Source organism: Argentina anserina, chromosome 6, assembly GCF_933775445.1.
Source record: "Argentina anserina chromosome 6, drPotAnse1.1, whole genome shotgun sequence".
Lineage (NCBI taxonomy): Eukaryota > Viridiplantae > Streptophyta > Magnoliopsida > Rosales > Rosaceae > Argentina > Argentina anserina.
The window spans coordinates 13,920,794-13,946,156 of NC_065877.1; the positions used below are offsets into that span (position 1 = coordinate 13,920,794).

Genomic DNA, 25,363 nt, shown 5'->3' on the forward strand with positions numbered 1-25,363 from the left:
CTCCGAAATCATCAGCTGGTCATATGTATATTCTAGCAGCCACAGATTCCTTCACAAAGTGGTCAGAGGCGATACCGCTCGAAGAAATAAAGAAAGAAAATGTTGTGGATTTCATCACGGGAAGCATTATACAACTCTATAGTATACCACGGTGCATCACCACAGACAACGCCAAGTATTTCTCGAATACCGCAAAAAAAAATTCAGCAAGAAATTCCACTTCAAGCTTCACTTCTATTCGATGTACAACGCTCAGGCAAATGGTTTGGCAGAAGCATTCAATAAAACGCTTTGTAACATTATAAAGAAAATTGTCAGCAAGAAGCAAATGGATTGACATGAGAAATTGGGCGAAACTCTCTGGGCTTATAGAAGGACCTATCGGACAACGACAAATGCCACACTTATTCTCTCGTCTATGGTGTCGAAGTTGTGTTACCATTAGAGAAAAAAATTCCGTCATTGAGAATAGCTTTGCAAGGTCTCACAAATGAGGAAAATGTCAAATTGCGCCTTCAAGAGTTAGAAGCTTTAGACAAGAAGAGGCTTGATGCACAACAACACCTGGAATGCTACAAGCTCGGGCGTGTGACGTCTTTATCAAAGGTATTCGACCACAGTCATTTCAAGTTGATGATTTAGTTCTTGCTGTTCGAAGCCCCATCATTATGACGCACAAGACTGTCCCCAAATTCAAGTCACAGTGTAATAGTCCTTACGTCGTCAGAGAAGTATACACCAATGGAGTTTACAAGATTGTGGCGGAAAACGTCAAAGCGTGCTCCATGCCTGCATGAGCTTAAACTGAACAAGACACCCAAAAAAAAGAACAACAACAAAGAAACCTTAAACTACGTGATGACTTGATTTTTTCTTTAGAATGATACGTAGGCAATTTGAGAATAACAATCTTAAATTCACTCACATCAAAATAAAAAAAATTAAGGGCTTGTTCGTCAAATGATAAAGCAAATTCTTATTTCACTGATAGTAAGTTGAATTTCAAAATCAACTTATTACAAGATGACTGAAAAAAAAAACTGTTAATCATTCAAGTCACATCCAGGTCAAAACTGGCTCGCAACTTCATTGCATCTTCAATCTCTGTTGCAGTAAGTTCTGGAATCTCTCGGATTTGATACTTTTTCTGTTCTAGATAAACAAGTCTTGCATCATGAACAAAAAGATCTGCATCTAATGTTGATCAAAAGTATTTTGTCGAATTTATTGGGCTGTCGTGATTTTAGACTCTGTCGCTACCAATTTTTGGGCACTTGTGCCCATGACGCATTTGTGAGTGCTTGCAAGTCTTGCCGAGTCATATAAGGAAGCGTTTAATTTGTTTTTTATTATTGATGGGTCGACTTCATATTTGCTAAGTTCATTTGTCAACATATCAAGCTCATTCTTCCCAGCAATTTCATCTTCAGAGAATATGTCGCTATCAAGCCTTCTATCTTTGCACAAACTTCCGCAGTTGCTCGCATACGGATATCGCGGAGCCATTGACTTATATCAAATATCTCAAGAAATATTGTTCTTTTTGAAGGTTTTGTACTTCCTGTCACCATGGACACCTGCATATATGAGGGTGAAAAATAAGCATAAATTATTGAAGAAATACGGGAAAATAATATATAAATATCTTCACCCTCCTTTTGACGTACCTTTTGTTCTGGGAGTGTTAGTTGCGTACTCCTCAAAAGGAAATTGAACGCTGTCACCTGAGCAGACTTCATCGAAATAATCGATATCTTCAAGCTGAGAGAAACAAAATTGGACCAGATTGACAATAAATGAACTGTTGGATATGATACATTCAACATAACAAAATGGGACATGTACAAAAGCCAAATAAATACAAAGCCTAAAATTGACATTTAGGATTGTAGTAAATAGAGTCAAGACAAGCATCATCCCTCTTTTAACGTTTGAAGTGCACGTCATTATGGGTACTACTGCTTCCACTATGCCTTCTGGATGTAGCAACATTCTCCTTCGACTTGGAGCGAAAATCTGATGAATCTCTGATTCTTTCCAAAATTAGAGGAGGTGGATCTTGATAGTTATCAACATGGAGTAAAGCTTAGGCGGAAACCAAAATTTGAAGAGGAGTTGTCGTACTCCTTTAGCTTTTCGAGGCTCTTATTGTGGCTTCACAATGGTTATCTTCAACACATGGTGATGAACCACCATTGGATGTAGTCATGAGTAACCATAAACTTCATGATGTCGCTTTTCATAGGCAGGATTGTCTCATCCTTTGTGCCAAGCTTCGTCAAACTACCCAAAACAAGTATATCCGAGCAAAAGTTACGGGTCGACAATCTCTTTGGGAACCTCCGGTAACACCATTAACATATCCGAATTGTCGGCTGAATCGTTAAGGGCTATAGGGTTCGACTACTCGCCAACTATCTTGCCGTAAGGACACAAATCCGGAGCGAAGACTAATGAGATAGGCAAAATCCGAAGGAGGGGCTCCGTTGGTGTCAACGATCAGTTTGCGCACACTTGGAACTTTGGCAAATCGTTCCATCTACACATCATCACAAGCTATAAACAAGGCACAGACCTGCCTATCCTCGAAATATTTTGCCGAAATATGAACCATCTAGGGCTTGAAGCTTTTTGGATGTTGAGAGAATAAATAAGTGCCGAAATACTCGCCCAACCACCCATCCAAGTAATTAAAAGGAAGCGCAGTTGGACAGCTTCATGTATCATTAGAGACAGATAAGACATTTTAAAACCTTGATATATATTCGCCAATACGGGAACCGCCAGACAGTAGTTTTAACCTCGGGACAATCTGTGAGCGATCTTAAAAACTCCCGAACGAATAAAACCTGCATCATTCTTCGGGAATACGAATAAACAAAGTTAACACGCATAAAAGGCAGAGGTAAACAGATTTCATGCTTGCTTCTTATACACCTAGATCCTCGAATGGTGAAAGGTCCCTCTTGGTTCGTGTATTCTTGGTGGGAGGTCTCTTGTATCTCATCTGGTCTTTATACCAATATCGTATCCATGTAGTCATGTTTACGTTGCTACACTCTCTTGCACAATCTATGGTAAGGAAGAAACAAATAACGACAGTTTTTTATGAGTTCTGCAAAGAGTAAAAAAGACTCATAAAAAACTGTCGTTATTTGTTTCTTGCTTACCATAGATTGTGCAAGAGAAAGCGTAGCAACGTGAAGATAACTACATGGATACGGTATTAGAATAAAGGTCAGATGAGATACAAGAGACCTCCCACTAAGAGTACACGAAACAAGAGGGACGTGCACACTTGTACTCACAATCCATCTGGCGCCATTCCGGGTATTCGCCAACGAACTCCGGAAGACCTTTCACCATTCGAGGATCTAGGCGTAGAAGAAACAAGCATGGAATCTGTTGACCTCTCTGCCTTTTATGCGTGTTAGCTTTGTTTATTCGTATTCCCGAAGAATGATGCAGTTTTTATTCGTCCGGGAGTTTTTAAGATCGCTCACAGAATGTCCCGAGGTTAAAACTACTGTCTGGCGGTTCCCGTATTGGCCAATATATATCAAGGTTTTAAAATGTCTTATCTGTCTCTAATGATACATGAAGCTGTCCAACTGCGCTACCTTTTAATTACTTGTATGGTGGTTGGGCGAGTATTTCGGCACTTATTTATTCTCTCAACATCGAAAAAGCTTTAAGACCTAGATGGTTCATATTTCGAGAAATTTTCGGCAAAATATTTCGATGATAGGCATGTCCGTGCTTTGTTTATTGCTTGTGATGATGTGTAGATGGAACGATTTGTCAAAGTTCCAAGTGTGCGCAAATTGATCGTTGACACCAACGGAGCCCCTCCGGATTTTGCCTATCTCATTAGTCTTCGCTCCGGATTTGTGTCCTTACGGCAAGATAGTTGGCGAGTAGTCGAACCCTATAGCCCTTAACAATTCAGCCGACAATTCGGATATGTTAATGGTGTTACCGGAGGTTCCCAAGGAGATCGTCGACCCGTAACTTTTGCTCGAACATACTTGTTTTGGGATAGTTTGAAGCTTGACAAAAAGAGTGAGGCAATCCTACCTATGAAAAACGACATCACGAAGTTTATGGTTATTCAGGACTATGAAGAAGCCTATGAAGATAACCATTGTGAATTTGCCACAACAAGAGCCTACAAAAGCTAAAGGAGACAACCGTGCGACAACTACTTTGCAAATTTTAGTTTCCGCCGAAATTTTGCCCCCAGTTGATAACTCCACCTCCTCCAGTTTTGGAAGGAATCGGTGATTCATTAAATTTTCGCCCCAAGTTGAAGGAGAAGGTTGCTACATCCAGAAGGCGTAACAGAAGAAGCAGTAGTACCCATAGTGATGTGCACTTCAAACGTCAAAAGAGGGATGTGCTGATCTTGGCTCTATTTACTACAATCTGAATGTCAATTTCAATCTTGATGGCAATTTTCTTGGGGATGTTCCTGGTCCTTTAAAACTCGTGCCCGCACACGTTGAGGTATTCACCTAAATTTTTTTTGTTTTTTTATTTATTTATTTTGCTTTTGTACTTGTCCCATTTTGTTATGTTGAATGTATCATATCCAACAATTACAACCATTCAATCAACATTCAAGGTTTCTTCATAAAGTACTGAACTTAGTCTCAGTGAGTAAACTAAGGAGACTCATCAAAATAATAGCTCCTCTCTGATCCAGACAAAATACCTGCGAATTACAATCAAGTAAAGCAATCTCAAAACACAATTCAACCTTTAGCAGTTAAGCAAAAGTCCATATAATGCCAACAAATGTTGTTGAAAACTAAAGCAAATGCAAAAGTCCATATAATGCCAGCGGATGTCCTAATAGTTACTAAATATGATTTTCTCTAGAAAATTATGAGATTGCATTATTCGCCAGCAAATAAAGTTCTTCCTCAGATAAGTTCTGTAACAGATATTGATAACAGATTAATTGACAGTTAGCATTATGAGGAAGAGAATTTCAGACCCATGTTTCATACTTTCATATAAAGGAAATCTGAAAAACAAAATATATATATATTACTCACAAGAGTCATCAACAATAGTAAAAATGATGTTGAGACAGATATACAGATGTCGTATCTATCTAAATCTGTTCCATTAGAAAATAGAAACTGACTGACCAAACCTGAAATGTTTGTCAAAATTAGATTTTTGCCTATAAGCTGCTTACATAATACATCTTTTTTCTTCCTATCCTAGCATCACCCAAACGCAATGCCTCAAGCCCATGTTTCATACTTTCATATAAAGGAAATCTGAAAAACAAAATATATATATATTACTCACAAGAGTCATCAACAATATTAAAAATGATGTTGAGACAGATATACAGATGTCGTATCTATCTAAATCTGTTCCATTAGAAAATAGAAACTGACTGACCAAACCTAAAATGTTTGTCAAAATTAGATTTTTGCCTATAAGCTGCTTACATAATACATCTTTTTTCTTCCTATCCTAGCATCACCCAAACGCAATGCCTCAAGCCTATAATTACTAACAATTGCATAACAATACCAGAATAGCTCATCACAATTACTGCTGTCTCTCAGCTTGGTGGCTCTCATAGTCAGTATAACTCATCCATCACTATATGTATATGTTATTTATATGATTATATGTATGTGTCTTTTTTTTCCCGTCAACTAAGGTCACACATTACATGATTTGGCAGAGGCAACTCCAAAGTCGATAATGCAAATAATGGATGTTCAGGGACTAACGCCTTTCCACGTGAAGAGCCACCTCCAGGTCTGTTACTAAGTTATTACAAAGAGAAATATAATCTCACTGTCCTAAGTGTTATATGTGTAAATATATTGCAGAAGTACAGACTTGGAAAGTATGGAATGAAGGAGTGGAGAGAGGGGTCTAGTTCCAAAACAGGTATGATCTTAATGAAGAACTGAACGATGACTTGCATATGGGCCGTAGAATTATACAGGTTGAGCTAACTTGTGAGCAAAGTTTCATGTTTGAGCTAACCCTTCTTTGTTTTTAATGCTTTGTAATGAAAGAGAACACGGTTTCAGAGGTCTTGAAAGGGCAAGACAGTGGTTCTAGTAATCTTATTAACTCCTTGAGCTTGCTGCGACCCCTTGAGAGTGAAAATGCTCAATTGCCCCTTAGTTAATTTGATCTCTAAAATGTTTTTATTCTCATCTTCATAACAATCAAACACTCCGAACCGATCATGCATGTTTTACCCAAAAGCAGACAGCCGTCACTTGCCCACTTTCCCAAAGCTCAACCACTCCCAAACCATAATTAAAGATTGAAATTTACAGAGCAAAAACAGAGTTGGCACTTGGCAGTGCTTAACTAACACTCAACATATCAGAAACCATTGATTTCCCAATCAAAATTCACGCAAAAGCTCTTTAAAAAGAAAATCAAATAATTTCAGGGCAGTATTAGTTTCAAGACTCAGCTTTTTAACCATATTAAATTTGATAATCAGATTAGCAATCAAACCAAACCAAATCAAAACTCCATAAGTAGTTTTAACTAACCGGGTGCGTACTGAGATGTGACTCAGCTGAGAGACGGATTGGGATTGCGGTGCGTACTGGGCGGAGCCGGTAGTGGTCGGAAACTCGGAATCGGACGCGGAGACGATGGTGAGAGATGGAGGCGGTCGGAGGTGGAAGAGAGGCTGAGAGGGAGAGCTGGAGGAGAGGGAGGGGAGGCGGCGGAGGGCTGAAAGACTCGTGCAGTCGGCAGAGGGCCGGAGGTGGAAGAGTTTGGGTTCGGCCGCAAGGGTTGGGTTGGATTTACAGTTTTGCTGCTTGCACTTTGCGAGTTTGCGAGAGGCCGAGAGAAATCGCTAGGGTTCATTTACTTATCTATGTGAAGTAATCTAATCTAACGGTCAGTATTCAACTATACATTACATTTAATATCAAACGGTTCCTATGTATTTTCTTAGAACTGAACCGAATTGTATATAAAAAGCTTCAATTCTACTAGATAGTTTCATCTTTTTATGTAGGAACCGAACTGAACCGCTCTTAAATGGTTCGGTTCCAACGTTTCTATCAGTAAACAAGACGAATTAACAGTCCTAATTCATAGCGAAAGAGTCACGCATCCATATTTGTTAAAGATAAAAATTCACTAACGTTCCCTAAACTTTTATGACATGGTCAGTTTGATTTATGACCTTTAAAATTGATCAAAATGATCCCTCAACTCCTGTTTTGCTATCAACTAGATCCATCAAACCAAATGTCATCACTGTTTCGTTAATGTCATGACATGGATTATGCGTGGGTCCCTATAAAATGGGTAAATAACATTTGTAACCCCCAGTCTCGATCGAAATCAACTTCCTGCAAAATTTAGAGTTGATAAAACGAGTTTATGATTGAGAAAATGAGGACCCGATTAGGAGAGATATTAAGTAGAACAATTTTAAGCGTTCATTTTCAATAATATGTCTCATTTTCCCTTTTTGTATGGACCCACGTATGATCTACATCATGAAATTAACAAAACAGTGACAAAATTTAATTGGTTGGATCTAGTTGATAGCAAAACAGGAGTTGAGAGATCATTTTGATCAATTTTAAACAGAGATCAAACTGATCATGTCATAAGAGTTCATGAATCGTTGATGATTTTTTCTCTTTGTTAAAATTTCTAGTTTGTTAAATATGATTTACAATGTACGAAAGATAACTACGATGAATAAGATGGAATTTCTTTTCTTATTTGGTCAATTAGCTGGACTGGAGTGCTATATATATCAAAACCATTTCAGCCTTGTAGAAAAACTACTACGAGTACGTGTATTTGGGGAGTGAATTAGACGCTCCAATATGCAGATCACTCCCTGCACAATTCATTTTTCCATTAGTGTTTTATATATAGTTCATGACATCACAAACACGTACATAAAAAAGGTTCCGGTATAGCTGGCGGGCTGTGCTTTACAAAACATGACATATATCAAGCCATCAAGGGGTGTGCCAGTTTCTCCCTTTCGATTTTAAACAAACTAGATCTACTTTAATCTATTCCATGATGAAGGCATTAAGTACAATTGAAAATTAGACATATATATGATCCAAAGAGACACTGATCATGAATCATATATTAGTAAGAAATATTATAGATTCTGCCAGTTGAACGAAACTGCTATATAATTAATCAGGAAATCAAACCATATTGTCACATATAGTACCGCTGTTATTGATTCGTCATGCAACTATATATATATATATATGTATATATATATATGTTTCAGGATGAAATAATTGTGTATTATTGAATGATATTGGGGCCTATATATAGACATTACAAAACCACAATCCCGTAGGATTCGGAGTCCTAATCTACAGGAAACCTATTAGGCTAAGACACACACAAGGGTAGAATAGTAATTTTCCCGGAACACTCCCCCTTGTGTCGCATGCCTAGGTTGCATGGTGCACACATTGTTGCCTCGGTAAAAACCTTGTCAAGCAAAATAAAAACCTCTTGGGTAAAAACAAAAGCTTGATCTAAGGGAAAAAGAGCACAACGCACCATCTACATTTGATAGCATCATGTGAGCTAGACTCCCCTGAAGTCTACGAAACAACTCACCCTGATTAGTGCCATAATCATGGAGTACAAAGAACAACGTATACAACGTTCATTACATGCTTCTCAAACGTAGTCTTGTGCCAATGATTAATCATTAATCTAGCCACACATCCTTAGATCATACATGTTATACTTAGCCAAACTTAGATCTTAGGAAACAAGATTGCATAACAACTCAAAACAAGAGTTTGCAATGAAAATCAGATTCTCGGATAGAATGACCTTCACTCACTTAAACGGCCATAACTTCTTCGTCAAAATAGGTATCAGCGAACCGTAAAATGTTCTGAAAAGTAGACACCCATGGCTTTCCAGTGACATAAGGTTCACAACCTAATCCGATCGGAGAAGTTCATAATGCTCTGTCGAAGTTGACTGACTTGTAAATTTCCGGACAGGACTGTCCTACTTTGCTAAAACGGCCATAACTCACTCAATATGATAGCTATGAATGAAAGGTTGGTGTTCCTGGAAAGTAGACACACAGACCGTTCCAACGGTACCAATTGCACCATATTTCATCGAGCGAGCTGTCTTGTAGGTCTCGTTGAAGTTGACATACGAAACTGGACAGATTCTGATTTGTCACATTTAATGTGTCTTTCGTGAAAAGAATGGGGGAATGGACCAATGAAGGACTGATTTTGGTCCAAGACGGAACCGTACGCATCCTCTACGCTACCAGTGTCGACTACTACACCGAGGCGTACGTTGATGTTGCTGGAGCTGCTGGCGGCGTTGGTGTGGATATGATTTATGTTGGTTCACTAAGTGTAGAACTAAACTCATGTCAAAGAAGCAATGCAAGTCCAATGACGATGCATAGACGCATAGTTAGTCACGTCATAATGAAGGCAATAGTGTCCCAAGAACACTAGCATGTATGAATGTATAGCTCATTGAATCTCTTCATCATCTATACTTAGACGGAATAGAGAATCAAGAATTAGCTTCATATGAACACATATAGGTATGAGTTCTTGCAACCGATTGTACTACGATCTCTCGAACGTCGCAATCTGATTACATAAGCTCTCCGTGGTCTGGGGCATTTAAAGTCCCATTGGGCACTCTCATATATGCGTCAAGATCCCTTTACAGATATTCTATGACCACTATCATATGCTGCAAATCAGTTTTCATGGACACTACTACTGATCAAGTAGCGGAAAGCAATTATGTCTATAACGAGAGAATATAACTCATCGTACTCAATACTAGGATAATGAGACAATCTTTGCGCCATAAGTCCTGCATATATCGCATGACTTCATCTTTCTCATTACACTTACGAACAACGACCAACATAACAAGTCTAGTTCAGCCTGTATTGATTCTTTCCACTTCGGTCAAGTTGCTCATCGTTGATGCTTTACAACGGAATAAGAGCATAAGTGAATACATCATCAATCATGGGAGATCAATCCATTAAACACACACGTGCGCTGTATATGATCAATTTGTGAGATTTCTATTCTTCTCTAAGATCAACAAAAGGAGTCTGTAGCGTCCCATAGAAACTTAGTTGATACACATGTTTAGAGAATATCTCTTGATGATGGGCGAAATACTTGTGCCTACGCATCTCGCTTCTTTCTGGTTTTGATTTCAGAGAATAATGGTCTCCCCCTCATCTAGACAGGAGCCAAGACCGAAGCTATGACCCTTACTAGTCCATCTTTGCGTTTGCCGCCCTTGTTTTGTGATGCAATACCACGGGCGCCGACAACACCACTGCGTACGATGGTGCCATCGACGGCTTCCTTCCCACTGTCAGGGATGGTGCCAACGGTGCTAGGACCAGGTCATATGAAATTTTCTCATATTCTGAGAGTTCCAACCTTACCGGCACATGACATCATTTATGTGCGATCTCATCACTTTCGCAATATCTGTAAAGTCATTGAGCATCGAATCTTTGACTTTTTGGAGGTCGATAATGCGTTGCACATTTACTCACTTTGAGTAGTACGGGATCTTAATGAGACATAGTGCCACACCACGTCAATTCTTGGCGTTAAAACCAGAATGAGAGCATTCCATATCTCCCCCTAACGAAGGGAAATATGTCTCATCAAAGTGACCGTCTGCTAATATCGCAGGATAGAGATCAACGGTTGTAGATCGGAAATAGCGGACAAGTGTTGGTGATTCATAAATCATAACCAACCAGAATACTTAATCGTTTAAAGTAGACCCATTGAGATAACTACAATAGAGGCACATAAACAACTTTAACCAAATAGGCGTTTAATGAAAAAAACGTTGGGATCGTATCCAGTGACCATCTGGTACGCACTAAACGCTTGGCAAGTTGTGGGTCTGAAACGAATAAGTGTCGCTGCATGCAACATCATTACATATCTCCATGCAAAAATCGGCAGGTTAGTACCCATAACCAAGTCCGAGCTCTGCTAGATCGTACAGTGAATGAACATGAGGAATAATATATTCAACGACGATCCCAGTAGATATGCAAAACGAAATCATCAAATTCGTGGAGGTGAACTCTCCAACGATATCCAATCAAATAGATTTGAGAGGATGTGAAGGGTGGTGAGCCCTTAGTATGATGATCATAGCTAAAAACTTTATCGAATGCAGCGTTTCTTGTGGAAAGCAAAGCGACGTGTGACCAACGCGTCGATGCTCTTAACCTATACCATAAAAATACCGAAAAATGTCCGTATTCGGTTGGATATGGTCCACTAATGTCACCTTCAATACTTTGTAAGAATGAAATGTTCTCGGTTGGAGCCTTAGCAAATAAGGACTTCCTTGAAATCTAGCAAAAGAACAAGCTTTGAAAAATCAGCGATGGGCATCAGTGATTGCCATGGAGGCATTAGAAAACACGGGAGGCATCACAAGCTCCTGTGAAGGATGGGATGCTGCCACCGATGGCCTAAATGCCATGGAGCCGCCGAAGCTTGAAAAAGCTATTGTCAATGAAATGTGACAGATTTATTCCTCTCCATTCTTATCACAAATATCAAGATGAAAATCCATCATTGGCATGTATGGCCTTTAAAACTTAGAAAGTCACGAAGATATAGAACACAATCTCCGCACGAGATCCGTAAAACAACTACCTGCGCCGTTGGACAGTGTGGGTGGTTACGCAATTAGCAAGACACTCGATTTCACGGCGGGACATTCTCAAAATGAAGATTAAGAGAGTCAACAACGCGGTGAACTTCTCTACACAATACGCCATAGGATATTGTAAGAGAGGGGATTGAAACAAATGGCAATCCCATCGAATGTATCACATGGCAATAGAACTACATTCTTCAACTCAAGAGTTGGAAAAACATGGTATTGTAGCAGTTGAATACCAAACAATTTGAGTGGTAAAAACCATCCAATTGGTGCGGGTGGTCACCAATAATAATAAAATCATTTGAGCTATGAAACGACTTGGAGAAAACTGGAAAATTAACCGGAAAACCATGTCAAATTAACTCAAAACCGGGTGAAATTGAACTGGGAAAACGTGGCAGTAAAAACTGCTGAAATATGCCGGAAAAATGACGAGAAACGACGAAAATAAAACGTCGGAAAAACTCGCCGGAAGCCGGCGGCACCGCCGGCCAGAGCTGGCCGGTATGGAGGCCGTAACTTCAGGTTCGACAGGGAATGCCGTCCGGAACCAGATGGCAGTGCCGGAAACGTCGGAATATGGCCGGACGGCGGCGAATACGCCGGTAAAACGCCGGAAAACGTTCCGGAAACTGCGGAACAGTAACCGGTAAAAACGACGTCAATTTTGACGTTTCGAGGTCCGATTTCCAAATTTGAAGGTCCAAAATCATAATGTAGTGCTATTGGGGTCCCATGTAACCCAAAAACGGCCAATTTAAAAACCACGTGAGTTGCAAACGTTGACCATGCATGTTAAGCCAAGGCAAATAAAATTCTCACGAGTCCATCTTGTAAACAAGAAATACGAAAAATTTTATTGAATATGCCAATATTTAATACAACACAAACAAACTTCCAATTGCAATAGACGACTTAAGCTAAAGTCGAGCAATAATCATGGCAGTGCCAACGTCATACTTGAAAAATAGTAAGCAGAAGACATAGTCAAAATAGATTGACTAATCAAAAATCTGTAGCAACAAAATCTTGCATATCGGATCGAGCAGATCCTTAGCCTGAGGCTCAAAAATGTTTGCTTACTTGAGAATGGAAGAATGTTACTTTTCCATCTCCAAAATTCCCTCAAGAAATAGATACAGGTGCCAAAAATGGCATGCATTTCTTGGATGTGGAGTATGCATCAAGGTCAACTCTGATAATACAACGTCATAGACGTTCATTAAATCACTTGGAGTGTTTCCCATAGAATTCGTTATTTTTGGGATTTTTTGTCAGCAAATAGTGCTGCATCAGAGTAATGAATCAACTCAAATAATGAGTATGTAGACCTTGGGATTATCATTTATAGACATGAGTTTAAGAAAACTCAAATATTCAAATAACAGTCGCGATGGCGACGCATCCATAAGAAACGAGGGTTGTATAGGTTTTGAATAATCCAAATATTCAAGTATGTAACCGGAATTAGAGGGGTTGTGATGTATATGGTCACAAAATAATCGATGCATATCGGCGATTCTCATGATCGCACCCAAAACAGCGGTGCACTCAGGCGACCACACGAAATCGATATCTTCTTTTTTAAATAATAACGTGACTCCACTAGGACCGTCACACGAAAAACGTCGACCAAGAGGGGAATCATATCCCTCTTTGGTCTCATCGGCGTTATAAGAAAGGCCGGAAAAGAAGACATGAAAAAGGCTAATAGCGCCCGATAATTTATATATATATGTTCAAAAGCAGCAACTTTAAGAAAAACATACTTGTTGGTCTGCCAAATAGACCACATATAAGTAAATTGCTCTGCAAATCGATCGTCATGCATGAAGTTGCTTGTTGAATTCCTTTTTCGATCTTCGTCCGATGACATAAAAATCTTGGGAGGATACGATCAAAATCATATGTAGATGACAAAAGTATCGTCCATCTCGGCATGAATGTCTTCATCATAGTACGACGAGTGATCACTTTTCCTATGCAAGCACGTGAAACATAGTTAGAAAACGAAAACGTGCAAATAAACGATTTAATAAGCAATAGGAAAAGAAAAAGGAAAAAAGAGAAATAGTTTAAAGGCCCAAAAGGGTAGAGAAGACGGGAGTAGCTTCTCTTGTGCAGTTCGTGTTCCTTGCGTATATATGCGGGATGAGCAATTTTAAATCCTCTGATACGGGGTCTTGCGGGGCAAAAAGATATTTTTGCGGAACAAATGCGGAAGAGACCCTGCGGGGCTGCAGGGGCAGCAGGGGTCGCGAGCGGGGCTGCAGGGGTCGCGATCGGGGCTTATGGTGTCGCGAGCGGGGCTACAGGGGTCACGATCGGAGCTTAAGGTGTCGCAAGCGGGGCTGCAGGGGTCGCGAGCGAGGTTGCAGGGGTCGCGAGCGGGGCTGCAGGTGTCGCGAGCGTGCGTGCAGGGGCTGCGATGCGGGGGCTGCAGGGGTGCATGCGGCTGCGATGCGGGGGCTGCAGGGGCAGCGTGCATGGGCAGCAAGGCAGAAGTTGCAGTGGTAGCAAGGCTGGCTGGGTCAGGGATGCGGGGCTGCGGGGGTAGCAGCGGGGGGGGGGGGGCTGCAACAACGGCGAGCAGGGGCTGCGCCGACGAGGAGATGTCGGAGGCCGGAGACGACGACGGCCGGCGGTGGAGAAGAGAAAAAATTTCTAGGGCTCTAAAAGTTCAGGGTTTTAGGGCAACGTGCTGATAACGTGTTTCAGGATGAAATAATTGTGTATTATTGAATGATATGGGGGCCTATATATAGGCATTACAAAACTACAATCCCATAGGATTCGGAGTCCTAATCTATTACGGAGATGCTAATCTATCTCCTAACATGAAATCTATTAGGCTAAGACACACACAAGGGTAGAATAGTAATTCTCCCGGAACAATATATATATTTTAAGGGAATTATTGGATTTTTATAAAAATGAAATCAATGCTAGAATAACCATTACATACCCCTCCGCTATCATTTACAAATAGACAAGAAGTTATGAGAGACACTCATGACGGTACATAACATATGTATACTCATTAAACATGCAGCTCAACTTATTCAAGCATGTCTATTCTACACTAACATAGCATAGAGATAAGCATGCAAATAAAACCTAAAAGGACGGAATGAGCCTGAAACTGAGCTTAGACCCAAGCCCAAAGGCCTAGTCCAAACCCACCCAAAAGCCCAAATCTGACTAATAATGAAACCAAAAAGCCCAAATCTAACTAATAAGGACACCCAAAAGATTGGACACTCAGCTGTCAAGACCACCACCGTTGCCGCCATATCCGGAGGCCGGCCTCTCCACCTCACTAGCACCATCTCACAATTCAATCTCAACGAACCTTTGATCGTGAAACCCAATTAAATCAGATTCCCTAGATCCAAACAATGAATATTTGATCCTACTTTAGTCTCTGACTCTCTGGTGTGAACAAGGCAACGAGACAGAAAGTATCCAGTTAAGTCTGGATTTACTCTTTCTCGTTCCCTCGCTACTGCTTCAATGACTATTTGACCATCTTCTTCTCATTCCATTTCTCTCAAAGTGTGAAAATGGATTTGAGCTGTGTCTACATTGCCAAAGATTAAAATGTTTCTTTGGAAAGCAGTTCCTAATTTTCTTCCCGCCAAAGAAAGATTGTTTTATCGTCACCTTTCATCTCATTCAGTTTGTCCTCTATTCTCGGATTTTCCTGAAACGGTGGAACATATGTTTTTTTTTTTGTGAGTGGACTCGTGGCTTGGTTTGCTTATCATTTTAACTATAACATCTCTCCAGCTCGGTTTACTACCTTACACAGGTAGATAGAGTTGCTTATTTCTTCTCCAGTGTGTGATCATAAAGATTTTGGGTTTTTCTCAACTCATATTTCTTTCATGTTATGACATATTTGGAAGCAAAGGTGTTCTGCGGTTTATTCTCATGCTCAAGTTAATCCAGTGTCTGTTGTCATGAGAGCCTTTTCTGCTGCCAATGAATTTTTATCATATGTGGATAGGCTTCAAGTCTCTTCTTCTTCTTACTGTTCTTCTTCACTGATTATTTGGTTTTGGGCTCCACCTTCTTCTCCAAACTTAAATATCAACATTGATGCTACTTGGTCTTCATCCTCTCTGTGGAGCAGTCAGGCATCCATTGCTCGGGATTCTTTTGGTCATTTACAAGGTGGTTTAATTGGTTCCAGACTTGCTTCCTCTGTTGAAGGTGCGGAGGCTCAAGCTATCATTCTTGGCCTACAACTTGCTAAGAATCTACAAGTTTCTTTTCCTTTGATTGAGGCTGATTGTCTTTCTTTGATTTCAACCTTGCAATCCCCAAAGATTTTATGTGCTTGGTCTGTTCATCCTTGGATTGTTCAGATTGAAAGTATGTTAAAGTCTTTTTTTCTATCAACTGGTCTTGGATCAGTAGGGAAGCTAATCAAGCAACAGATCATGTTGCTTTTCTAGTTCTAAGTCGGAGTGTCCGTTAGATTGGTTACAAAATCCTCTGACTTCTCTTCTTCATATCCTAGCTTCTGATGTTGTAGGTGCTCCTCCATGAGAGCTTGTTTCATGGTTGCAGTTTGTGTAGTGTTTTAATATAATGTTTGTTTGCCAAAAAAGAAGAAGAAGTAACATACGAGCATAGTGACAGATCCACCATCAATTCACTATACCATTCTTTGCGTACCATAACCCTCAATTTTAAGTCACTTCAACGTACATAACTTAACCTTTACACGTGAGGGTGGCCATCTGGTTATCAATATATGATGACTCCAAAGTTCTAATTTAGCGGTCGTGCTAGTATATGGTGACAAAAGGTAGAGACTAGAGGATGCGAAATGTTAGTATTTCTCCCTTGTGCGCGTCTACTTTTAATTGGAACAGCCAGGGCTGCTTGGACTGGTTTTTTGTGCGGAAAATAAGCAGAACAAATTAATCTTTATAAGTCCTATTATTCCTATACGATAACAATTGAAATAATAGATATGAAGTTTAAATTTAAGTAAAAAGAAAGATAGAAGTTCAATTGATTCGCTATCATTCAAAATGACAAGATTTGTCCATTCAAGCTAGCTTTAACCTTCACTGCATACTACCTTCAGATTAATCATGTTCTTAGGCACACGTTCATCGTTTGTTTTCCAACAATCCAACATCATTTAAGTAAATAAGCGGAAAAAAAACCATACAACTTCAATCTTGCCACAAACAAATAAAAGTTTTCAGTAATTAACTATGGGCCTATGGCAACATAACCCTTAAGTCTGTAATAACCCATCGCTCGATCCACCGGCTGGCCTGACGTGAAAATTGGCCGGACCCAGATCCTATAGTAGGAGATATGGAGCGGGAGCTGGATAGACATCAGCCCTTGCATAGTGCTCTTTGAAAGACCGAATAATATGTGGTTCATCGTCGGCTAGCCGATAATTAAGAGGGCTTGGCGACAAGGGCCGTTGGTTGTCGTCAGGTCAGTAAAAGCAGGATTAACATTTCTGGCATCATTAGGCTTTTGAACGTGACGCTTACGAGAATTCCGGGGCCGGTGAAGGTTAGAATGACCGGCCAAGGATTGCGAGCTTGGGAAGGTCCTCGAACAAATTGTGCAGATGTATTGGCGTCCTTCATCACGCCTGTTGCTGCTTAAACTTTCTACATAACCCGAATTTGATTTGCTGAACATTTTTGGCGATTGATTAGAAGATAGATAATTGAAAGCAAGGAGAGATTTAGTGAAAGATAGGAATGAATCGACGAATCAACTTCGAGCAAACAAAGGGGACTAGAAAAGGGGTATGTAAAGGAAGTTGGTAGGTGAACTCGATCGGAGGTTTTAAAAAGGGTAAATTCCTCCTATGGTACCTGATGTTTGGCTACTTGGACAATTTAGTATCTGATGTATGAAAACGGACAATTTGGTACCTAAAGTTCTCAAATTTAGGCCATTTTGGTACTTATGTCAATTTTGACCACATTTTCAGAGTTATTTCCGTCATCTTATCTATACTTTACTTCATTTTTTCATAATACCTCCAAATTGCCTCTAAATTATTACTAAAAATTTGATAACTCATCCACTTAGTATCTGTGATGATTTACGTATATAAGCTTTCATAATGTAGTTATCAATCTAAATTAATTTTAATTATAAGTAATTTAAAATATATATTTTAATAAAAAATTATAATTGCATAAAGGCAATTTATTTCTTTTGCAGAAAATAATTAAAATACAATAAATATATTAAGAAAAAAAAATTATTCTCGATATATGCGAAGTAGATGCTAAGTGGAGTAAATAAATCAATTTAATTATCTCCAAAGAGAGACAATTATAGGAATAAATGAAGAAAAATGTGAATTTAATGAGTTTAGGGCTAGAAATGACGAAAATAACCTTAAAAATATGATCAAAATTGATAGAGGTACTAAAATGGCTTACAAATGAGAACTTCATGTACTAAATTGTCCAAGTAGCCATATTTTAGGTACTATAGAAGAACTAACCCTTTTAAAAAACTGATGTCAATTCAATTTTGAAGAGAGAGGTACGGTAGATCTTTAGATAGAAAATAATCTCCTGGTGTAAGAATGAGGATGAGGGTGAGGGTGAGGACTGAGGAGAGTACTAAGTGAGTTAAAGAGATTTAGGGTTAGGGTTTGAAGCAATGTGAGGAGAAATGGACTGGTTCTGTGACTTAAAGGTGCTTTGTCTGGTAGGAACTGTGCATACTGCTTAGTTAGCTATCTACGTGTACTGTGTAGCAATTATTCTATTGACAAAATCTATGAAACAAAATGGTACGTTAAATTGGTGTTTTCAGCTTTGTCCAAAAAAAACTTTCTTCTTCTTCTGTCGAAAAATTTTGAAAAAAAAGTAAACTATTCTTCATCTTACTATTAGTTAGAAGAAAGCTTTTTTCACCTTTGATAATCTAAAACTTTTAATTAATTGAAGAGGTTATATATCATGCAGTAAATTGTTAAATATTTCTCAAAATCATGTATTATGAAATAATGCTAGTTTAGTTATTCGAATTCTTATCTCTCGATCATGCTTGCACATCTAGTCTAAAGTCAAACGAGCAATTACATTTAAAAGATATATATGCGTTTCAGTAATCAACTTTTTAATTAGAATTTTACGTACGTAAGGTACACATTTTCGGTCAGAATACACTGATTTGAAACCACCTAATATATTTTGTGACACTGCCATGTCGTATAGCAGTCGAAAGAGCCAAATCAATCATTGTAAAAAATTATTATATGTACCGGGTACATAATTTACGTAGTGTATCTATTTAATGTTATTGATTTATTTTTTACTGTGTTTATTTCTGATTAGTTACTCATATTTAAATAATATTTTTTTTATACTGCGTGCATATTTATTACACCATGAAGTAATATAATTAACTAAGTACACCACATATTAGTGTCACGTGGTGTTCCAGGTACACAAAATAATTACTCTAATCATTGAAATGATCCCATGTTTCTACACGAGATATACGCACAACAAAAATCTTAGATTATCCAATCAGAAGATCCAGTTGTATAATGTCGGTGGAATTAAATTTACATTAGCACTAGTACGTGCATTGTAATGCTACGTACGTACTTTATTAAATGTGTGAGTACCACAAAATAAATGCTCCGTACACTCTTTTCTTCGTTAAATTTTGTAGAATGAGACAAAATATAGTATTTGTTACCAAAGATAAATTAAATAAATTACCAAAAAAGGATGGAGGAGTGTGGTTAACGAGGGCAGATTTCAGTTCTCAATAAAATTGGCAGGGTGCAAATCACTAGCTAGCTCATGAATGCTGATGGAGGGCAAAAGAAATCTCTATATGACAGTGCATATGTATTCTTGTAATAAAGTGATAACATACAAGAAATATGATTTAATTACAATAATGTATACTATACAATTTTACAGCTTTCCTATTAAAACCTAAATCCTAGCAGCTAGGAACTTGTTACATGGTCCAATTTCATTCCATAATTATTTTTTCAAAAAATTCCCATTTATTAAGTGTACTTACGACTAATTTATCGATATGAATAATGCAATTTAAGTGTGGAGACTAATTCATAATTTGTAGATATGCATCAATAATCTTTAATGAATATGGTGGTGCTATTAACACACCCCCTTTTACTATTAACACACAATTTCTCACATGATTTAAAAAAAATGATGTCATGCACTACCATTTCATTTGGAAGGGGTGTGTTAATAACATAAAAATGTGTATAATGAATATATTTGTTCCATCATATTATTCAACAAGTTTATATGATGATTTCAGTAAAAAGTTAGAAGATCGATAAAAATTATCTTATTCTTTTTTTAGGCAAAACATACCAATGTTGGTGCGAAACTTGCTATTACTGAAAATAAATTCCCTTAAAAGGAGCGTAATCGACATCGACAACGATCCGAAACATATGACCCAAAAGATCAGCTATCATATTCATATTTCTAAAAATTTAATTGAAAGAAAAAATTGTGGGAAATTTATACACGTCATAATATATGAAATCAAGAAGCCTAGACGACCAAGCAGGTGTCACCTGCCATCTCAAAACCACATTCCAAACCTTTAAGACGAGAAAAAACTCACGTACGGCGAAGTTGTGTATAAACAACCTGCTGAACCTGAAAGACCTCTGAATTTAAGTTCTGAAGCACACCTATCCTCACGAATCTTTTTCTTACATCAAATAACATTAAAATTATTGGTTAGTTACCATTGGGGTGCATATATGTTACTGAAGCGATCTACCCCATTAACCAGCCGGAGGTATTCAAGTACGAAGAGCAGAAGAATATCCATTATCTGATCCCCTTGCCGTGGTTAATAGCACAACTATCCGGTGAAAATGCGCTCATAAAATATCGTTTCAGTTATTTTAGCATCACTAATCTCGCCATTTTTCAGATTGCAGCTACACATTTTTATCATTTTTCTAAGAATCATTACCAAAGTTTACCAGTCGGATCATGTGGTCTTCTAGTTGTATACGAATTGATCCCATACTTACCTGGCAAAATATGGTAAGTTTCCGTTGGTTGGTAGCAATACTTTACCAAAGTTTACAAGTGCAATTACGCAGACAGGCAGGGAAATGGTAGCAATACTGAAGCCAACAGGTAGGAGCATCTGTATGATTATGAATTGGCATTCCAATCCAGCATGTGACTAGAATCGAAGGAGTAAATTCCTTTATCAGCTTTTAGCATCTACCACATATGAGAAGGGGCCTTCATACAGGAATCATCCCACACAAACGCAGTAAAATCCGAATTCTAACAAGTGCCTTGAAGCGCTCGCGTGTGTGATTAATGACATAGCACCAGAACAAGACATCTTGCTTATGCTATCATCATTAGCAATGACCGAAACCAGACACTACTGAAACAATCGAAGGAAACAAAAACTCTACAGACCATCAACCTTGTAAGCTTTGAAGTATTGATAAACCACCTGGTCGATCATCTGATACTCATAACACTGAATAATACATTTCGATGCGAGTATATAACAAAATAATAATACACAACATGCTAATAGACTCAAACAACAACAATACCAACATTCATATACAGCTAACCAGCATAAGGAACTAAAGGTCCAGAATAGAAAGAGCTCAGACAAGTCCATAGAAGGAAACTTAGTAAAATAATTTGATCCTTCGTAATAATCTGATCCAAGAACCATTTTCTTAAAATGAGATTTCAGAAGCCAACCGACCATGCTCCGCTATCCGAACACACAAAAACTTCTTCACGAAAAATTTGATTTCACCAACACATTTAACAAAGTAAGGTAACCAATCATATCTTTAGTCTAGCAAAAGCATTACCACATCAACAAAGTCCCAATCACTGTAGCAGGCAGCACATTATGCATCTTTAAATAATGTTCACATCTTAACTAAACTTGCAAAATTCAGCAAACTGAACTTCTCACATATAGCAGGCTATTGACTAACAAAGTCCCATATCGAAAATCGTCGCTTGAAAATCAAAACAACAAAGCTAAAAAGTCAGAGCAAACCAGCTTCCCATTGGATCCATCATCAATTGGTCTTCGGGTCGGGCATGGGGAACAACCCGGCACTGGCGCCTCGGGGCGGCGAGAAGCCCAAGAACTTCTGCAAATTGGTCCGAATACTAATCGAGCACAGAAAGTACAAAAACGCCATCGAACAATCCGTCGCGTCGTCCCCCTGCAGGCCTCTGTGGCTCATCTTCATCACCAGCCCGAAGGGCTTAAAGGGTAATTTCGCCACGGCCTTCCCTTCAAACAGCGAGTTGAGAAGGCCGAAGACGACGAAGAGAACGAGGGCTACGACGGCGCCGGACTTGAACTTGAAGAGGGAGAGGTCGCGGCTGGACTCCTTGAGGCTGGTCTCGACGCGATCGATCTTCTTGGTTTTGGACTTTTTGGTGATTTTGGCGGTGGATTCGGTCTTCATGGTCTCGAGCTTCTTGGCGGCTTTGTCGATGGATGAGCGGAGGGACTTGTAGGAGTTGGTGCGGTAGATGAGGACCCATGAGATGGCCTCGCAGATTACGGCGGTGCAGATTGAGATTCCGACGACTGTGAGACTGTCCGAGTATTTGAAGCTGGAGAGGAAAGAGGGGGTCGCCATTGAACTTGATCTGATTTGTTGCTGCCAGATTCGTTATTTCCTTTGGTTTTTGTCTGTGTGATGTGCTTTTTTAGTACGGGCCTTGATATATATATATATATATATATATATATATGGATTTTATAAGGGTATAAGTGAAATTTTGTTCATAATCAATAAGAGATACTAGTTTAGAAAATTTCATAATTATAATTTAGAGTTCTGGGGGAATGAGATCACGAGGGGCTCAGTGGTATTCTCACCACTCGCTAAATTATAAAGGGAATTAGCGATTGAAGTTTCTATTAAAATTGAGGAACCAAGAGTGACTAGAATCTTTTGTTTGGTAGAGGAGGATTTTGAACCATACATCCATATATTCATGATAGGTGAATGCAAAAATTTTATGAGGGGTAAAAGGGGTTTCTCCCCAGAGATAATGGAATAATACGAATAATATAGAGGGAATGATATAATATTTTGTTCGAATCATTTAGATCATAAATTGGCTTAATAGAGATTGACTGAGAACTGTATAGAATTTTTTTATAAAATGTTAAGGGTTTACCAAAAGGATAATGAGTATTTGGGCCAAAAAAGGCTTTTGCTAAGGATGCAGGTGATTTTAGATGACTCAAAGACGATTCAAGAAAAAAGTAGAAATCAACTGCCCTTTGTTGATAAGGAGATGACTTCTTATTGTTGACAAATACTGGGGGCTTAATGGAGGAATCAGTCTTGAAAAGAGTCATATGAACTCACTAGTGCTGACTGGTAATTTGATTTGGTAGGACTGAGGGCAGTACCCAATGGACTGTATTTGTTGTTAATTGGTAGGAGGGAATGACCTGCATGAGGGACTAGACTGCAGGATGATTCAGGGGCTTCTGTTTTGGTCGGGGAAGGTGTTTCAAGGTTGACTATTTCTTTCCTGGTATTTCTTCGGGAGTTGGACGGGTTGGACCACATGATGGAGAACCCTGTAAAAATTCTCTAGTTAAAAATCTGGGATGTGATTGGCACTGCCTTTGATGAATGCAATTTTAAAATACAATGTTTTGGACATCTTTTTGCAAAACATTTTTTGCGCTTTTGCAATCAATTATGACTAAAAAAAATTTGATTTAGTAAATCAACTTGAAATTTACTAATACATAAAACAATAGACAAAAATTCTTTCTTGATGGTGTTGTAATTTGACTGGGCTGGATTCCAAACTCCAGAATTGAAACGAACAATTTGTTCAGGATGACTGGGAGAAATATGTTGTTTTAAAATACCTCCATATCCTACTTCTGAAGCATATGTTTCAACTATTTTAAAAGCATTAGGGAGTGGGATTCCAAGACATGGTAATGTTTTTATGTGAGTCTTGATTTCTTTAACAAAAAAGAGGTGTGGGCAGTAGTCCAAGGAGGATATATTCTTTTGTAACCTATCAAATAAAGGTTTACATTTCTTTCTCAAGTTTTGATAAAAAATTTGCTACATAATTTAATGATCCTAGAAATCTTTGTAATTGATTTTTGTCCAATATTTCATCTGGGAATTTATCTACTAATTGAATAACTCTGCTTATGGGATTAATTTGGAGATGATGGATATTGAAGCCTAACAATCTTATATTTGTTGGAATAATTTGATTTTTGAAGCAGAAACAATTAGGCCATTGTTTTTATAATGGTAAAGAACTGGTGTAGGTGTTTCCAATGTTGATCAATTGTTTGGGAGAAAATGAGAACATCATCAATATAAACAATGAAAAATGACTATAAGGATTAAATATATCATTAATTATGTTTTGGAATTCACTTGGAGTGTTTTTAAGACTAAATGACATTACATTCCATTCATAATGACTGAACGGAGGTATCTAAAGAGGTAATGAAACATTTGTCGGGATTTTCGAACTTTTCGTAATGCTGGTTTTGTTGGTTATTGTTGTCACATTGGTGATAATGTTGTGTTGTTTTTTGGACAAGCTCATACGCCGTATGAGCGTCCAACACTGACTAAAGGCTATTTATTCCCATTGGATAAGAAGTCGGCTCGCTTGCTGGTAAGTTTTCATGTGATGAGACTTGTTTAGCTGAAATCGAACTTGAATGTGTGAGTTCTATAGTATATGTGAGTAGGAAATGATGAAGTACATTGTTGTAGGATCCACGTTGATATGGAACAAGAAGTTTTCTGACCACAACCCTTCCTTGAATGCAGCCAAGGCGAGTGTTTTGTTCAGGTTTCCGCATTTGGATGCTATTGTCTACCATCGCATGTCAAAGGCGCCCAACTTTTCCCTACTTTCTTGCTTTACTTGGAATAGACCGTCAGTTGTGTGTCTGGCCCCGACCATGAGGATGAACCGATTGAGGAATGTCGTTGTCAACTGCGCGAAAGAATCCATGGAGTTCGTCGGCTGTTTGAAGAACTAGTTCATAGCATCCCCGTCTAGTGTCTCGTTAAACAGGTGGCAGAGTGTGGCGTCGTCGAATTCTCTGCTGGCAGTAACTTTTTTGAAGTTATCTATGTGCCGGAATAGGTCGCCTTCGCCTGTGTATGGTGTAATTTTCGGACTTTTGGATTGCGAATGGCATACGGTATTCATTATTTGCGTGGTGAAGAGGCCTGGCCTGGCGGCGAACGATGGTTGGTACCGTGGGTTAGCGTCCCACTGCTTTATTGCGTTTCGCCGCTGCAATATCAGAGCTAGTGTGGGATCCGTGCTATGGTCAGTTGTATGGGGTCTAGAGCGGGAGGTGACGCTCGTGCTTCCCTCTTCACGGTTGTGAATACACCGTGGTGATGGTGGCCGCTTCTTGGCGAGTTCGGAAGGAGTCAAGCTGATGCTCAAGTTAACTTGTTCCCATCCTTTCGTTTGCGCACTGCCTTCGCATTGCGATTTGCCCGCTCAAGCTGCGCTCGCATCCTGTCCAACTCGGCTTGCAAAGTCGTGGCCTTCTCGTGTTCAAGTGCCAATCGGCTAGGTCT

General features: G+C 38.9%; 2 protein-coding genes across 2 annotated transcripts; both read right to left on the minus strand.

Moving 5' to 3' along the window:
- Positions 1-1,051: 1,051 nt before the first annotated feature.
- On the minus strand, positions 1,052-17,354 carry LOC126796920 (uncharacterized). Its single transcript, XM_050523636.1, has 5 exons — positions 17,256-17,354; positions 6,549-6,862; positions 1,668-1,761; positions 1,470-1,577; positions 1,052-1,147 (listed from the first exon to the last, which is right to left on the minus strand). The coding sequence occupies exons 1-5, from the start codon at positions 17,352-17,354 to the stop codon at positions 1,052-1,054; spliced, it is 711 nt and encodes a 236-aa protein (XP_050379593.1).
- A 4,185-nt stretch (positions 17,355-21,539) lies between these two features.
- Positions 21,540-22,448, minus strand: LOC126799332 (uncharacterized). The gene has a single exon (XM_050526514.1). It carries the CDS (start codon positions 22,394-22,396, stop codon positions 21,821-21,823), a length of 576 nt encoding a protein of 191 aa, XP_050382471.1. The 5' UTR covers positions 22,397-22,448; the 3' UTR covers positions 21,540-21,820.
- Between the last annotated feature and the right edge of the window lie 2,915 nt (positions 22,449-25,363).